This window comes from Macaca fascicularis, chromosome 1 (genome assembly GCF_037993035.2).
Source record: "Macaca fascicularis isolate 582-1 chromosome 1, T2T-MFA8v1.1".
In the NCBI taxonomy this organism is placed as follows: Eukaryota; Metazoa; Chordata; class Mammalia; order Primates; family Cercopithecidae; genus Macaca; species Macaca fascicularis.
Genome location: NC_088375.1, coordinates 172442299 through 172460770, shown reverse-complemented (window position 1 = coordinate 172460770; position 18472 = coordinate 172442299). Strand labels below are relative to the sequence as shown.

At 47.7% G+C, this 18472-nt stretch overlaps 1 protein-coding gene across 11 annotated transcripts in view; it reads right to left on the bottom strand.

Annotated features, from left to right (window-relative positions):
• The window catches only part of KANK4 (KN motif and ankyrin repeat domains 4), an 89336-nt gene that overhangs the window by 13638 nt on the left and 57226 nt on the right, over positions 1–18472 (bottom strand). For all 11 annotated transcript variants that reach the window (XR_012419349.1, XR_012419348.1, XR_012419352.1 and 8 more), the window contains 3 exons: positions 17175–17262; positions 13024–13243; positions 1820–1962 (listed from right to left, as the gene is read on the bottom strand). Coding sequence is in view for 8 of the 11 variants with exons in the window: in XM_045369930.3 (XP_045225865.2) it covers positions 1820–1962; positions 13024–13243; positions 17175–17262 (451 nt within the window). In the remaining 3 variants the exon portion in view is untranslated. The remainder of the gene's footprint in view (positions 1–1819; positions 1963–13023; positions 13244–17174; positions 17263–18472) is intronic.

Genomic DNA, 18472 nt, shown 5'->3' with positions numbered 1-18472 from the left:
CTTTCTGGCCCTCCTCACACTGCCCCGTGGGAGCTGGGATTTGGGCAATGCTGATACTATGGCTACTGCTTCGGCTGTGGGTAATACATGGTCCTTTATCTTGGGCACAGAAGTCTCATGTCTTCTGCCAGTATCCACAAAACTGTAGCAGGCCACCTTGTTAGCTTTAACATGGGGTAAAAGCCCAGACTCTTCACAGTTCTCAACAGTTACCTTATCATCTATGATCACTCCAGGAGAAAGGAGAGTTAAACATACTCCATTCATTCCTGTAGATTCAAAAAATGGGCAAATGACCTTTTGAGGAGTCCTTGTTGTTCTATGTGGAGACTTGTCTAACTCAAAGCCCTTCTGGGTAAGGACCACACCCCCACCCTGTGTTCTCAAGCAGAGGGCCCCAGAAGATGAATAGAGACATTCCAACCCTCTGCGCTGCCTTTGCTGTCTTAAGATCGTTTTTTGGAGTGAACCCTGATCAACTTCTAATCACTCCATGAAAGATTCAGAGGCCGGGCGCGGTGGCTCACGCCTGTAATCCCAGCACTTTGAAAGGCCAAGACGGGTGGATCATCTGAGGTCAGGAGCTCAAGACCAGTCTGGCCAACACAGTGAAACCCCATAGCTAAAAAATACAAAAATTAGCTAGGCATGATGGCGGGTGCCTGTAGTCTCAGCTACTTGGAAGGCTGAGGCAGAAGAATCGCTTGAACCGGGAGGTGGAGGTTGCAGTGTGCTGAGATCACGCCATTGCACTCCAGCCTGGGTGACAGAGCGAGATTCTGTTTCAAAAAAAAAGAAAGATTCAGAGTACCCAGTTTTGGCTCAGTATAGAAAGTTATCAGAGCTGTCTAGAGTAACAAATGGGCTGCTTTGGTAGAGCGTGAGTTTCCTGACACTGGAGGTCCCGGAACTGGAGACCACCTTGTAGGATTTTGCAAAATAATAAGGGGTAGACCTAGGTGACCTTCAAGGGCTCTTCTGACCTAGGGCACAAGTGACCCAAGGAATTCGTGGAGCCCACGTGTCCTGAATTCCTGGCGACTACTTTTGTGTAGGGCTCCACTGGCTCTTCGCAGCAACTGCTGTTCCCAGCCTGGCCCATGGCACTGCTCCTGGGGACTGGTGCATGATTTGTGTGTCTGGAATAATGCCACTCGCACTTGTTGGTGCAAAGGTAAGGCAGACAGGAGTGTTTTGGGATCTGGTTATTTCAAGGGCGGAGGCAGCATGCCAGGTTGATTGATAATGACCTGCAGAACTCTCTAATAAGCCTCTGAGCTAAGCTGATATAAGCCTGGAAAGTGGAACTCCTCACGCCCCTAGGAATGATGAGCCAATACTTCTGTCTGCCCTGGCTATCCAGTTTCCCTCAGTCTGAGGACTCATGACCTTGTTAAAAGGCTTTGGAGTGATAGAGGTGAGAACTTCTTTAAAGGACCGGACCTCCAAAGAGCCTAGTTAGATGCTCTGGGCCATGATCAAGGTGGGTCACCTGTAAGGGCTTTCTTAGAGCAGCCAGCTAGCAAATGCCTTCTCAAGATGGCAACTGAGAATGGGAGGTTGCTCCCGGATGGAATTTGCTCAGTTTCAGACTGGGGCCTGTATTAGAAGCTCACTGACCTCTGTGCAAGCCTGACTGGGTCTCAGGAGCCTATAAGGAAAACTGAATATTCAGGCTTTGCCTGATGCCATTTGGAGGTCCCAGCCTCACTTGGGTTAAAAACTACATGGATCTGCATGGAATTTCTCTCCACGCTAGCAGAATAAAGCTGGGAGGTGCCCCTGCATTTACTGAAGAGATCATGTTCATTCCACCCACCTGAGTAGCTTGAATGTTCACATTTCCTTCTCTTAAGAGCTTCCAGACAACAGCCATGTCTTCATTGGTCTCTGCGGAAGCCAAGGGAGTGATCATTACGGCAGTGTAGCCAGCTTTGTTCTGATGGTCCACGTTGCAGACGCCTGCAAGAGAAGCAATGGGTGCTGGAAAGGCTCCTGAGGGGCCGGGAGCCAGACTCCACTTCAGCCGTTTCAACAGGACACCGCTTGCAGGTTAGAAAGCCATGGACTAGAGCAATGCTTTCCAGTGGTTTACATTTGCAGCAGCCTTTAAAGCTGGTTACTTTTCTTTTTCTTTTTCTTTTTGTGAGATGGAGTCTCGCTCTGTCACCCAGGCTGGAGTGCAGTGGCTTAATCTCAGCTCACTGCAACCTCCACCTCCTGGGTTCAAGCAATTCTCCTGCCTCCACCTCCTGAGTAGCTGGGATTACAGACATGCACCACCACACCTGGCTAATTTTTTTGTATTTTTAGTAGAGACGGGGTTTCACCATGTTGGTCAGGCTGGTCCTGAACTCCTGACCTCGTGATCCACCCTCCTTGGCCTCCCAAAGTGCTGAGACTACAGGCATGAGCCACTGCACCTGGCCAGCTGGTTACTTTTCTTGACAAGTTTTCCGAGGATACCCAGCAAGGGAGGCCCACAACAAAGCCAGAGATGGCCAAAGGGCTAGTGGCCATGACTTCATTTCCTAAACCGGAGCACAAGATGTTGTTCCTATTGTACAGATGAGGACACTGAGAGCCAGAGAAGTTACATTGTCCACTCATGTGAAGGCGAAGTGGGTTGGGAACACTCAGGTCTGTCCGGCTCTGAAGCTCATCCCTCACCTGCCCCTATGCCTGGAATGCCACCACAGCTGTGCATTTTAGGTTTCACACTCACTAGCTCACATTTGTGTGTGACTCTTAAACTGATGGCTGTGTTTGCAGGTCCTTTCCAAGGGCCCAGGGGTCTACTGTGCCACGTACCAGGAGGGTGAACAACACCATGAGATAAACGTGGGAAATCTTCCAGGAACAACCATCTCCCTCGAAAAATGGAGGGAGAAAAAAACTCCACAATTTTATATTAAAACAACTAAGAATTACATTTCACAATACAATGAAAACCTGGCATTATTTGTTTATCTATTTATTTTTCTTGAGACAAGGCCTCACTCTGTCACCCAGGCTGGAGTGCAGTGGTACGATCTCAGCTCACTGCAACCTCTGCCTCCCGGGTTTAAGTAATTTTCCTGCCTCAGCCTCCTGAGTAGCCTGTAGGTGCACGCCACCACACCTGGCTAATTTTTGTATTTTTAGTAGAGACAGGGTTTCACTGTATTGGCCAGTCTGGTCTCGAACTACTGACCTCAAGTGATACCCCCGCCTCGGCCTCCCAAAGTGCTGGGATTACAGATGTGAACCAATGTACCTAGCCAAAAACCTGGCATTTGTTTGTTTGTTTGTTTTCAGACAGTCTCTCTCTGTTGCCCAGGCTGGAGTGCAGTGGTGCGATCTCTGCTCACTGCAACCTCCGCCTCCCGGTTCAAGCAATTCTCCTGCCTCAGCCTCCTGAGTAGCTAGGGCTACAGGCATGCACCACCACGCCCAGCTAATTTTTTATTTTTTATTTTATTTTATTTTATTTTTTGAGACGGAGTCTCGCTCTGTCGTCCAGGCTGGAGTACAGTGGCACAATCTGGGCTCACTGCAAGCTCCACCTCCTGGGTTCACGCCATTCTCCTGCCCCAGCCTCCCGAGTAGCTGGGACTACAGGTGCCCGCCACCACGCCTGGCTAATTTTTTGTATTTTTAGTAGAGACGGGGTTTCACTGTGTTAGCCAGGATGGTCTCGATCTCCTGACCTCGTGATCCACCCACCTCGGCCTCCCAAAGTGCTGGGATTATAGGTGTGAGCCACCGCGCCTGGCCTAATTTTTTATTTTTTAAACGTAATTTTAGTAGAGATGGGGTTTCACTATGTTGGTCAGGCTGGTCTCAAACTCCTGACCTCAAGCAATCTGCCCGCTTGGGCTCCCAAAGTGTTGGGATTATTACAGGCATAAGCCACTGCGCTTGACCAAACCTGGCTTTTTTTTTTTTTTTTAGATGGAGTTTCGCTCTGTCACTAGCCTGGAGTGCAGTGGCATGATCCTGGTTCACTACAACCTCTGCCTCCCGGGTTTAAGTGATTCTCCTGCCTCAGCCTCCTGAGTAGCTGGAATTACAGGCGCGTGCCACCACACCTGGCTAATTTTTGTATTTTTTAGTAGAGATTGGGTTTCACCATGTTGGTCAGGCTGGTCTTGAACTCCTGACCTCATGATCCACTCACGTCGGCCTCCCAAAGGGCTGGGATTACAGGCATGAGCCACCGTGCCTGGCCAAACGTGGCATATTTTTAAGACTAAGTAGTGCCGGGCGCGGTGGCTCACGCCTGTAATCCCAGCACTTTGGGAGGCCGAGGTGGGTGGATCACGAGGTCAGGAGATCGAGACCATCCTGGCTAACACAGTGAAACCCCGTCTCTATTAAAAATACAAAAAACTAGCCGGGCGCGGTGGCGGGCGCCTGTAGTCCCAGCTACTCGGGAGGCTGAGGCAGGAGAATGGCCTGAACCTGGGAGGCGGAGCTTGCAGTGAGCCGAGATCGTGCCACTGCACTCCAGCCTGGGTGACAGAGCGAGACTCCGTCTCAAAAAAAAAAAAAAAAAAAGACTAAGTAGTAAATGAGAATTCTAAAGAAAGTCCTGCTTTGTAGCCCTGGGGATATGTATCCATATTCCTCCCCACCTAAGGAAAGGTAGGGGATCATCAGGCCTAGACTGATACCTGTTACATAAATGACCCCACCTCTCAAGGGTGATGGGAAAACCAAACGTCTTTGTACTGTTGCTTATCTGAAAAAATTATGTCGCTTTTTTTTTTTTTTTTTTTTGAGATAAGGTCTTGCTCTGTTGCCCAGGCTGGTGTGCAGTGGTGCGATCATGGCTCACTGCAGCCTCAACCTCCTGGGTTCAAGCAGCCCTCCCTGACGTAGCTCCTTTGGGCAATAGGAAAACAATTACACTAAATCAAGTCACTTAGCCTTTTTTAGCATTTCCTCCTCTATAAAATGGGGATGACAACACAACCTACCTCATAAGTGACATTTATTGAGTTTATTTTTCTATTTATTTATTGAGACAGGGTTTGGCTCTGTTGCCCAGCCTGAGGATGAGTGCAGTGGCATGATCTCACTATAAGTTCTGCCTCCAGGGCTCAAGTGATCCTCCCACCTCAGCCTCCTGAGTAGCTAGGACTACAGGTGCATGTCACCACGCCTGGCTAATTCTTTGTGTTTTTTATAGAAACAGGGTTTTTCACTATGTTGCCCAGACTGGTCTCGAACTCCTGGGCCACCCACTGTGGCCTCCCAAAATGCTAAGATTACAGGTGTGAGTCACTGTGCCCAGTCTAATATATTTAAAGGACTTAGAACAAGCTTGTCCAACCCGTGGCCCGTTGGCCACTTATGGCCCAGGACAGCTTTGAATGCGGCCCAACACAAATTCACAGTTTCTTAAAGCATTATTTTTAGCTCTTTGGCTATCATTAGTGTTAGTGTATGTTATGTGTGCCCCAAGACAGTTCTTCTTCCAGTGTGGCCCAGGGAGGCCAAAGACTGGACACCCCTGACTTAGAACCATGCCTAGTACACAGGAAACACTCAGTGAGCGTTCGCTGTTATTACTATTGTTGTCCAGAATGATATTCCCCTAAGGTTTAGGTATTCATTGTAAAAATATGGTTTATGAAAAAATGTCAATTAGGGCTATTTGCAAGTTCTGTGCAAGTGGAAAAAAGCAACATTTGTTTGATATTCCCTCCAACCCACAATTTTTCTTTCTTCTTCTTCTTTTTTTTTTTTTTCTAGATGGCGTTTCATTCCTGTTGCCCGGGCTGGAGTGCAATCGTACGATCTCAGCTCGCTGCAATCTCTGCCTCCCGGGTTTAAGCGATTTTCCTGCCTCAGCCTCCCGAGTAGCTGAGATTACAGGCATGAGCCACCATGCCCAACTAATTTTTGTAGTTTTAGTAGAGACGGGGTTTCTCTATGTTGGAGACGCCCACCTCAGCCTCCCAAAGTGCTGGGATTACAGGCATCAGCCACCGTGCCTGGCTACCCCATAATTTTTCAAACAATTTTTCAGAAGTGTGCCATGATAATACCAGGCCGTCAGTGGAGACAGAGGCATCAGTCTGCCTCATTTATCAGCAGTTTTCCCTCAAGCTCCTTGGACCACTGCCATGAGCCGGCAGGTGATGAAAGCTAAATAACAACTCCATGCATCACCTCATAGCTCTGTCCTGATACCAAAGTGAACATTTGCACTGCCTTGTTAATAACTGTTTTATTTCTACCCCTTGATTATTTTAAGTTTGCTTTTAAGATGTGTAAACGAGCCTCAGGTTATCAGTTCTTTTTTCTCTTCAGAAACATGGTTTTTAGTTCAGTAGAATGAGGTCTGACACCTGCCCACAGGCTCAGGAAAGGGACTAGGAGGGGCTAAGGACCCAGGACTTTGTTTATTTATTTATTATTTTTGAGATGGAGTCTCACTCTGTCACCCAGGTTGGAGTGCACTGGTGTGATCTCGGCTCACTGTAACCTCTGCCTCCTGGGTTCAAGCGATTCTCCTGCCTCAGCCTCCCAAGTAGCTGGGATTACAGGCATGCGCCACTACGCTCAGCTAATATTTGTATTTTTAGTAGAGATGGGGTTTCGCCATGTTGGCCAGGATGGTCTTGAATTCCTAACCTCAGGTGATCTGCCTGCCTTGGCTTCTCAAAGTGCTAGATTACAGGCGTGAGCCACTGCTCCCTGCCAGGACCCAGAACTTTACAGAAGATGCTTCAGAGCAGCCATCAGGCAGCAAAGCCAACTCTCCCTGGAGGTGACAGAGGAGCAAGGCTCTCGACAGAGCATCCTCTGACTCAATACGCCCTGAAAGGGCATTTGGCAAAATAAAGGACGGATCACTTGGGGTTGAACCGGCAGAGGTGCACTCTGGCTCTATTCTCAATAATAATGAGTCACTTCTGTACAGCCCTTTACAGTTTGTAATTTTTTTTTTCTGGATGCTTAACAACTGCCTCTAAGGACACCCCAGGTTTGGGAGTGTGACAGATCTGTCACCCTCAACATCTCTTCTACAGATAAGAGAAAGTAACAACTCTCTCAACCCATTCTCCCCAACCCCCTTCTTACTTTACCTTTATGGCTATTTAGCTATTTCACTATGTTAAAGGGAAAAGTTTCCAAACCACTTTAACGTTGATGAGTATTAAGTGAATCCTTAGCATCAGCAGATATTTATATCACCCAAATTTTAGTTGTCTCTTCTCTGTCCTGGCTGGCTCATCCAGAAACTTCTAACCGGCTACAAGACTGTGAACACTTAAAGACAAGGGCCATATGTTACTGGTTTTTGGATTCTTCATGAACATAATGGATGTTCCCAAAGTCTCAATGTCCCAGAAGCATAGACAGGGTAGTAGAAAAAGCCCAGATTAGGAGGCTGACTGACCTTGGTTTGAATTCTGGATTAGCTTCTTACAGGCTCTGTGACCTTGACCACATTACCTGACATCTCTGGGCCTCAGTTTCCTCACTTGGAAAAGGCAATTAAGATCTGCTTCACAATTCCTGCAAGGATTGTACATGACAGTGTATATGTATATCACACTAAGTCCAGTGTCTGGGATGAGGACGACACTGAAAAAGCAGTAGCTGCTTTATTCACCTTCTACATGGATGGCCCCTAACATTGAATACAGTAACAGAACACAGAGCCATGCTCCATTTAATTATGTGCCTTTCTCATTTGATCTACCATTTTGATGGTATCCATGCATCCATGAAGAACTGAAATCAATAACATCAGCTCACTGTTAGCTATAATTTAATCTTCTTTTGATGATGTGAAAATCAGAAACAACTTCAGGCTGTCATTATGTACGCTGCCTTTCCCGTTCAGCTGAAGACACTCAAAGCTGCTTAGCAGAATTTTGAAGACGTGGAAGTTTACTGGAATTTAACCTAGCTCCCAGGAGTCATCCATCGCTCATTCATTTAACAGACGTTTTCACTCAACACCTACTAGGAACCAGGAACTGGTCTAGGTGTTAGGGAAACAGACCGGAACAAGACAGGCAGGAGCCCCTTTTGAGTGAATGAACATTCTGTTGAGTAGAAATGAAAAGCAAAGAGTGTCTCAAGAAAGAAAGAGGGTGCTCCCCTAGAGAGAGGTGGGGGCAGCCACTTTAGACAGAAGCACCAGGAAGACTTCTGAGGAGGTGACATTTGGACTGTGACTTGAATGACGAAAAGGAGCCAGTCACAAGAAGAGCCTCAGGGGGAAGAGTCCAGGTAGAAGGCAAATACAAAAATCCCAGGAGGGAATGACCTTGGTGAGTGAGGCCAGCGTGGCTAGAGTGGAGGGAAGGAGGAGAGCATGGCGGCAGCAGAGACGGCCCAAGCAGGTGGGAGCCAGGGCAGGCAGGGTCCTGAAGGCCAGGTTGAGGAAGCCGCCTCTCACGCTAAGAGCAATAGGAAGCCACAGGAGGGATTTTAGCCAGACAGGACCCAAGGTGGGGAAAGCCATTGGGTCCTAAATTCAGACTTTAGATGTTCATTTAAATTCCTACCTCAGGCCTCCTAAAGGAAGAGTTATGCTCTACCTCCTAGATGTCAGAAATGAAAAGAGCAACGGGACCAACTTTTCTTTTTCTTCTTCTTCTTCTTTTTTTTTTTTTTGAGTCCAGGTCTCACTCTGTCACCCACATTGGAGTGCAGTGGTGCGATCATGGCTCACTGCAGCCTCAACTTCCTGGGTTCAAGCGATCCTCCCACCTCAGCCTCCCGAGTAGCTGGGACCACAGGCGTGTACCACCACATCTGGCTAATCTTCGTATTTTCGGTAGAGATGGGGTTTCACCCTGTTGCTCAGGCTGGTCTTGAACCTCTGAGCTTAAGTGATCCCCCTGCCTCAGCCTCCCAAAGTGCTGGGATTATAGGCATGAGCCACCTCGCCTGGTCCAGTATTGACTTTAAATCCTAGTAGCACACTTAGTTATTGGGTGATCTAGGGTAAGTTTGCTGACTTTCTGAATGTCACTTTCATGGTCTATAAAGAGGGATAATCATCCTATTCTAACAATAAAATTTTATTATTAAATGAAATAATTATATTCATTATTCTATAACATATTTCTAATTATAAACACAATATAATTTATAACATAATTTATAAATATAATTCGTAATACATTTAAATTATATTTAGCAGATGCTAAATACTTAGCAGCAGAAGGCCACATCTGTGGGGATAACTTGGGGTTTTATACCTCTTGTACGGACTCTCCTAGACAGCCCCATACAGCCTTCCTAAACTCATAGATGACATTTGACCGAGGCCCATGCACTTTAGCTCAGCCCCATCACGCACCTGTCTTTGGTTGACTGTTAACTACACCTTTCCAACCTGTAACCCTGATCCTACTCTCACTTTCCTGAGAAGATCGAGGCCATCTGAGGCCAGTGGCCTCCACCTCCCTGCTCTCCTCAACATCTCTCTGCACTGTTACCCACTTTCTCCTTTTCTCGCTTCCATCTCAGAGAAATGAATGGCCCAGCGTCTTGCCTACGCTGCCCTCACCTGCCTCTGCTATGGAGCCCAGGCTTTCCCAGCTCCTCCTAGACCTTGCTTCACCAAGTGGCTTCTCTCTTTTGTATCTTTCACCTCTCTCTTTCTCTGTCTCTGATTCTCTGTCAGTCTCTATCTCTCTTCCTTTTTCTCTCCCTTTCTTCTTCTGTCTGTCTCTGTCTCTCATTCGCTTCCTCTCCATCTCTCTCTTTGTCTCTCATTCTCTGTCTCTGTTTCCCACCTTACCTGTTCCTCTTCTTTCTTGGATTCTTCTTCTCAGTCAAAAAATATGTTCAGATCTCCTCTCCCCAGACAAACACAAAACCAACTCTCCGTAGGCTCTCCTGCCTCCTTCGGCCAAGACACTCCATCACTGCCTTCCCCAAGCCTGGCGCTTTGCTCCTTCCCCTCTTCTAGCTGGTTTCCTCCCAACATGCCCCAAAGCAGCTGTCTCCAAAGTCACCAGTGGCACTCCCCGTCCCCTCCATCTGCCAAACCCAGGCATCATCCTTCAGGGACCCTGCAGAGTCTGATGCAGTTGACACTCTTTGTTTTTCATGGGCTGTCCTTCCCCATCAGCCACAATCCTCTTATTTCTTCTAGTTATCACACGACTCTGCCTAGGTCTCCTTCACTGGTGTGCTCTCTCTCTCTCTCTGCACAGGATAACCAAGAGCAAGAGAGGCCTCCTCTCCTAAAGGCCTCATTGCACGTGCTCTGGCCGGCCCCACCCAAAGCTCTGTTGCCTTTTCATTTTGCATCTGGAATTCTCAATAGCCTCTGTACATCTCCAGAAACTAAAAATCTGCCCCAAACTGAATTATCCTTTCTGCTTCCTCCACATTTAGTCCTTCTCCTCCCGCAACCCACTGTCTTCTTAACCATCCAGGCTTGACAGAGAGCTCCAACTCACCTCACCAGTCGGGCACTACTTTCCCAATGACTTTTTTTTTTTTGAGACAGGTCTCACTCTGTCACCCAGACTGGAGTGCGGTGTCACTATCTCAGCTCACCAAAACCTCCACCCACCCCAGGCTCAAGCGATTCTCCTGCCTTGGCCTCCTGAGTAGCTGGGATTACAGGCATGTGTCACTACCACCCAGCTAATTTTTGTATTTTTAATAGAGACAGGGTTTCACCATGTTGGCCAGGCTGGTCTTGAACCTCAAATGATCTACCTGCCTCAGCCTCCCAAAGTGTTGGGATTGCATGCATGAGCCACCGTGCCCAGTCTTTTTTTTTTTTTTTTTTAATCTTTTGAGATAGAGTTTTGCTCTGTTGCTGGAGCTTTGTTGCTCTGGAGGCTGGAGTGCAGTGGTGTGAACTCGGCTCACTGCAACCTCCACCTCCTGGGTTCAAGCAATTCTCCTGCCTCAGCATCCATAGTAGCTGAGATTACAGGTGCACGCCACCATGCCCGGCTAATTTTTTTGTGTGTTTTTAGTAGAGACAAGGTTTTGCCATGTTGACCAGGCTGGTCTTGAACTCCTGACCTCAAGTGATCTGCCCGCCTCGGCTTCCCAAAATGCTGGGATTACAGGCATGAGCCACAATGCCTGACCTCCCAATGGCTTTTTGCTATTCAGTTCCTACCATCCTCACCTATTATAAGCCCTCACTACCTCTCTCTGGACCTCTGTAATGGCCTCCTGTCTGCCCTGCCACCTCCTCTCCTGCTCTCTTCACTAACCCACCCCTACTGTCAAATGACTCTTTTAGAGAATTACCCTGGTTATGGAGTTTCCTACAAAAAAACCTGCACTGACTTCCTGGGACCTTCCAAGCAGGGTTCAGCCTGGCATTCCAGGTCCTCCATTTCTCCATGTGGTGGCTCCAACTCACCCTTCCAACCTTAATTCCCATCCCATCCAAACTACAAGCTTTCTGGTCTTCAGGCATTTTCCCTGTCTAACCTCCATGGAGTTCCTTCTGCCTGGAACACTGCCTGCTGGAGTCCTGCCTGCTCCAGTGCACCTTTGCCGCTCCCTGCACTAGACACGCTCTCATTTCAGTTCCTAAATCACTTTCTCTATCTCTGTTTCATGAGCCACCATCCAGCTCCATCCCAGCTGCTAGACTGTTAGCTCCCAGGAAGCAGAGGGCTAACCTGGCTCACCTTTGCATCCCTGGTAGTAGCCAGTATGGACCTCATGTGTAGTCAATAAATATCTGATGAAAGATGAATGAATCAAGTTGAGTCAAGTGGGTCAAACGGAGCCACGACCTTTGTTAAAAAGTATCCTCTGAAGATGGGAAAATGCCATTTCCCCCAGAGGCAGTATAGTTATAGCTGTGGAGGTGGACAAACTGAGTACAAAACCTGACTCTACCCTTGACCAGTGCTGTAACCTGAGCAAGTTTTATAACTCTTGAGCCTGAGTTTCCTTAGCTGTAACATGAGAACAATACCCACATCACAGGAATGCTGTGAAGAACAAATGAGGCAAACAGAGGCAAAATGGTCTGGTCCAGTTTCTGGAACACAGAAGGAACTTTCTCTTTTTTTGTTTTTTTTTTTTTGAGACAGAGCCTTGCTCTGTCGCCCAGGCTGGAGTGCAGTGGCGTGATCTCGGCTCACTACAAGCTCCGCCTCCCAGGTTCACGCCATTCTCCTGCCTCAGCCTCCCGAGTAGCTGGGACTACAGGAGCCCGCCACCACACCCAGATAATTTTTTGTATTTTTAGTAGAGACGGGGTCTCACCCTGTTAGCCAGGATGGTCTCGATCTCCTGACCTCATGATCTGCCCGCCTCGGCCTCCCAAAGTGCTGGGATTACAGGCGTGAGCCACCGTGCCCAGCCAGCCCAGAGGGAACTTTCGACAATGATGCATTTCCTCACCAGAAAGAAATGTGTACAAGAATTGCCCTTCAAGTCATTCTATCAAAAAGACACCCACGTTTGTATGCTATCACAGCACAATTCACAATTGCGAAGACATGGAATCAACCTAAATGCCCATCAACTGATGAGTGGATAAAGAAAATGTTATATATACATATATATAAAATATATAATATATACATACATATACATATAATAAAATGTTATATGTACATATATGCACACACATACATACATTCCATGGAATACTACTCAGCCACAAAAAAGAACAAAACAATGTCTTTTGCAGCAACCTGGATGGAACTGGAGGCCATTATCCTAAGTGAAGTAACTCAAGAATGGAAAACCAAATGCTGCGTGTTCTCATTATAAGTTGGAGCTAAGCCACAGGTACATGAAGACATACAGAGTGGCATAAAGGACAATTATACCACAGAGTCAGAAGAGGGGAGGGCAGAAGGCAGTGAGGAAAAGCTCCCTATGGGGTACCATGTACACTATTTGGGTGATAGGTATACTACAAGACCAGACTTCACCACTGTACAATTCATCCACGTAACCAAAAACCACTTGTACTTCCAAAGCTATTGAAATTTTTGAAAAAAATTTTAAAAATTGCCCTGTCCTTCAAGGACGGACCCAGACTGTATAAATGCAACCACTTCTGACCTGTCTCCAGCAGCAGCTTCGCGATGGAGAAGTTGGAGTGGGACACGCTGTAGTGAAGGGCTGTGTTTCCGTTGCGATCGGCCAAGTTGACAAGCAGCTTCAGGAAGTGTGGGGAGTGAGGCTGGACCTCGCAGAGGTAGGAGGCCACCACAGCAGGGCTAGACGACTTCCGGCTGGAGACGCGGAACCACTCTTGACTGATGGTGTTCAAGCTTTGCCTCTGAAACCCCAAAAGAGACCAATTCCAAGAGGTTCCCTGGCCAGCAAGAGTTCCTCCCTTACACAAGGAAAGCCAGCTTTGGCCTCTGTCCCTTCAGCTCCCTCCAGTTTGCCATGTGATTTATTCCTGAAGGGCTCAGAGCTGGTGGGGTTAGGAATGCAGCAACATACTTTGTACTTGTGCGATCAGCCCCCTCTGGGAGTGGAAAGGAGGACTGGGAGGACAGCCTAGTAACCAGTAACAAGGCACTTAACTGGAGAAAGTTTGAGTCTGCGGGAAGTTTAGCTTACACCTCCGGTAAGAAGTTTAGCTCACACCCCTGGTCTGCTCACAATCACAAAGGCCCTCTCCTTCCCCCTCACACAGCCAGCCCATACTGACCTTGCCCCAGACTCTACCAGGACTCCTGCGTGTGTTTAATAGGCATAGCTGGAAACTCGCATCATCTTACTAATGGGAAACATGCATGCGAAGACAAACAACATCCCCAATTTATGCTTGAAATAAAACCCAAACAGGTGTGCTTGACATGTTTGGCTTTTAAGCTTTGCAAGGACCTTGAGAGTAAATGGTTTAACAACCCACGGCAGGGCCCTGCTATCTGCAACATTCAGCTCCTCTGGGACCATGAACGAGAAGAGTTCCAGAGCCAATGACATCAATTCTGTGTGTGACATGACCTCAGTGTTTAAAGGGTATTTACCTAATGGGGAGGAGAAGCTATTGAGAAGTGATTATGATAAATGATTTCATACTGACGCCAGGAAGAGTCCTGGACTTGGAGTCACTAAATCGATGTGACACAGTTTAATCCCTGGCTTGGCCTGGCGCGGTGGCTCATGCCTATAATCCCAACACTTTGGGAGGCCAAGACGAGGGGATCACCTGAGGTCGGGAGTTTGAGACCAGCCTGACCAACATGGAGAAACCCTGTCTCTACTAAAAATACAAAATTAGCAAGGCATGGTGGCGCATGCCTGTAATCCCAGCTACTCGGGAGGCTGAGGCAGGAGAACCGCTTGAAACTCGGGAGGTGGAGGTTGTGCGTGAGTGCACCATTGCACTCCAGCCTGGGCAACAAGAGCAAAACTCCATCTCAGATTAAAAAAAAATATAATAGAAATAAAAATAAATAAATAAATAAAATCCCTGGCTTAGCTGTGGGACCTTGGAAGTCATGTAACCTTTTTGATCCTTACTTGTTCTATTATAAAATGGGAGTAAAAGGGGACTGGCCCCTTACCTTCATGGTTCTACAGAGTGAGGTCCTTACACACCTGCTTCTTCCTCTAAGGTGAGGGGAAGGGAGACGGTATCCATTGCTTTGATCCTAACATGGGTGTGGTGCCAGGCTTGCATATTCTCTGATCACTTTTCTAGAGCAGAATCAGTGGAATCTTTTGTGGCTAAAACACTTTTATAAATCAGAGTATCTCCTTTACCCATGAGATCTTCAAGAAAATCTGGAGAAAGATCCTAATATTAAGGAACAGAGGGGTGGATTTTGTTTTTTGTTTTTGTTTGTTTGGTTGGTTTCTTTTGAGACAGAGTGGGCCAGCCTATGGCCCAGGCTGGAGTGCAGTTGCATGATCTCAGCTTGCTGCAACCTCCACCTCCTGGGTTCAAGCGATTCTCCTGCCTCAGCCTCCCAAGTAGCTGGGATTACAGGCATGGGTCACCATGCCCAGCTAATTTTTGTATTTTTAGTAGAGACAGGGTTTTGCCATGTTGGCCAGCCTGGTCTTGAACTCTTGACCTCAGGTGATCCGTCCATTTCGGCCTCCCAAAGTGCTGGGATTACAGGTGTGAGCCACTGCGCCCAGCCGAGTGGTGGGTTTTGAATGAAGGTCTAAGAAAGACCTTAGTTTGATAATTCAATTAAGAATAAGTGACAGGAGTTTTGATCAACATCCACATATTGGTTCTTTTTTTTTTTTTTTTCCTGTGTTTTCGACAGGATCTCACTCCAGTGCTGAGGCTGGAGTGCAGTGGTGCAATCACAGCTCACTGCAGCCTCAACCTCTGGGGCTCAGGTGATTCTCCCACCTCAGCCACTGAGTAGCTGGGACTACAGGCACATGCCACCACGCCAGGCTAATTTTTTGTATTTTTTCGTAGAGACAGGGTTTTGCCATATTGCCCAGGCTGGTCTCAAACTCCTGGGTTCAAGTGATCCACCTGCTTTGGCCTCCCAAAGTACTGGGATTACAGGCGTGAGACACTGGCCTTGGCCCTACATATTGGTTCTTTAGGGAACAACTATTTGTCAGATCAGCTAAAGATAAAATAACAGAAACGAGTTGGGTAAGAAATAAACACTGATGCATTGATCGTTTTTACTTCTAGGGCTCTTTTGCAAAGGAGAGCAAAATGGCTTTGAAAAATGCTTACGGGTTGTTCCACCACGGGTCTTACAGCTGCTCTCATAACTTGGGAAAATGTGTCTGTGCCAATATCCCTTGATTAAAAGTAGAGTCACTATGTGTTTAAATCTCTGTAAACCATGAAGGTGTGAAGGAGCAAATGCATATTTTCTTGTTTTCGGTCTCTTGACCCAGAGGTACACTTCAAGAAAAACAGTAATGACTACAGAATTAAACGTCAGGGCTTGAGAGGAATGGAAACATGCCATCCACCACCTTCATTTTATTGATGAAGAACCAGAGGCCCTGAGCATCAAACTGACATGCCCAATATCTCACAGACGAGGGTCCTGGGAATAGAACCTTCAGTTCCCATTCTACATGCTTTTCACACTCTGCCTAAAGTCCTCTCAAACCACAGGGGCATCGTGAGCCTAAGTCACAGAGTCTGATGACAGCCACTCATGGTGTATTGCTTAATGATGCATGGGAAGTGCCTCTGAGCCCCCGGCCTGCTTTCTTGTGCATATCCATGGGCTCCACTTCCTCAGTGTGTCCCATCACTTCAGGCAGCAGTGCTTGGGTAAAGGAGAGAACACCCAGAGGAAAGGGGCCCTGGCCTGCACACTCAAACCACTGCCTCACACTATGCACTGTACACTCACACCACTCACACCCCTGCACACTCACACCACTGCCTCACACTGTGCACTGCACACTCACACCACTGCACACTCACACTGCTGCCTCACACTGCACACTCACACCACTGCACACTCACACCACTGACTCACACTGCACACTCACACCACTGCACACTCACACCACTGACTCACACTGCACACTCACACCACTGACTCACACTGCACACTCACACCACTGCACACTCACACCACTGACTCACACTGCACACTCACACCACTGCACACTCACACCACTGCCTTACACTGTGCACTCACAACTCATACCACTGCACATTAACACCACTGCCTCACACTGCACACACACACCACTTGCACCACTGCACACTCATACCACTGCCTCACAGTGTGTGCTCACAACACTCACACCACTGCACGTTCACACCACTGCCTCACACTGCAAACTCACAACACTCACACTACACTCACACCACTGCCTCACACTGTGCATTGTATACTCACACCACTGCACACTCACACCACTGCCTCACACTGCACACTCACACCACTCACACCACTGCACACTCACACCACTACCTCACACTGCACACTCACACCACTGCCTCACACTGTGCACTGTACACTCACACCACTGCACACTCACACCACTGCCTCACACTGCACACTCACACCACTGTACACTCACACCACTGCCTCACACTGTGCATTGTATACTCACACCACTGCACACTCACACTGCTGCCTCACACTGCACACTCACACCATTCACATCACTGCACGCCCACACTACTGCCTCACACTGTAAACTGCACACTCACACCACTGCAAGGGACTAAAGTCACCCTGGCAGAGTTAACGTCTTAAACAGAAGGGAAATCTTTACATGACAATGAAACATTAGAGTACCAAGAGCTGGTCCGTGGTGGTCCCAGTTTCTGGCAGATGCTGGCTCAGTGCCTGGCATGCATTAAGAAATTCTTCTGAGGGTTTATATCTAAAGAAAACAAATATATATACACACATATTTACATAATCATTCTTCATGTTGATAAACAAGACTTTCACTCTCCTCCTCTTTCACATCTCAGCAGCTCAAAAATCCAACCTGGGCAACTGCCCTAGGAGGGGGCGTGCTTCAGAAATCCAGAGTGACCACGGTGTGTGCCGATGTGACTTGGCTTCTGAACGCTTCTGAAGATGAGCCCAGTGTGTTGCCCATTTAATCCTGCTTTTGTCAGGGGCTGGGGCCGATAACCAAAGCATTTAGGTGGGGGGTCGTTGTAGGGGGTGGTGGACAGGCCCAACTGCATTTCCTGGCATGCTGGGAAGGGGAGGGCTGTCTTTCTGACTTTGGACCACATATTTTCTGCCTGGGAGGCTGGAAAAAAAAAATCAAAGAATCCAGTCCATACCAGAAAATTTCTTCGGGTTATTCTTCCATGGAGGACACCGGAAGTACTAACAGAGTCAGTAATATGAGACTCGTTGAAGCTGGGTGTCCACGGTGACAAGCACTCTTCCCGTATTAGTCTGAAGGAAGGCTCAGCACCAAGAGGCCTCAGGTGAGGCTTAAAGACACTGGACACAAAGAAGCCAACTCAACTTGGCCTGTCCTCATCTTGCTGCCACGTTGGAGCAGCCCTGACGTGGGTGACAATCGGCTCCCGTTCACTGTTCACCACTCCTCTGGCAGCCAGGCTGGAGATGGTGATAGTGATGATAATGGTAAAAACCGTCTTGTTTCTACCATTTACTGAGAGCCTAGTATGTGGGAGGTGCTGTGCCAAGCATTTACTTGCTTTTTCTCATGTAGTTCTCAATCAAACCTATCAAGTTGCTATTATGCACATTTGACAGATGAGGAAATTGAGGCAACCACAGCTCAAGGACTTTGCCTAAAGTAACACCGTGGCAGAGGCAGGAATTGAGTCCAGGTATGCCTGACTCCAAAGGCAATGCTCTTCTTTTCCTCCCATATGACCTCCCATCACTTTACTTCTATTATTTTTTCTTAAAAAATTAAATACTATAATTAAAATAGAGACAGAGTCTCACTCTGTTGCCCAGGCTAGTCTCGAACTCCTAACCTCAAGGGATCCTCCCACCTCAGCTTCCCAAAGTGCTGGGATTACAGCTGTGAGCCATGGTGCGTGGCTGCTCCCATCACTTTAAAAGACACATCACTGGCCAGGCACTTGTAGCTC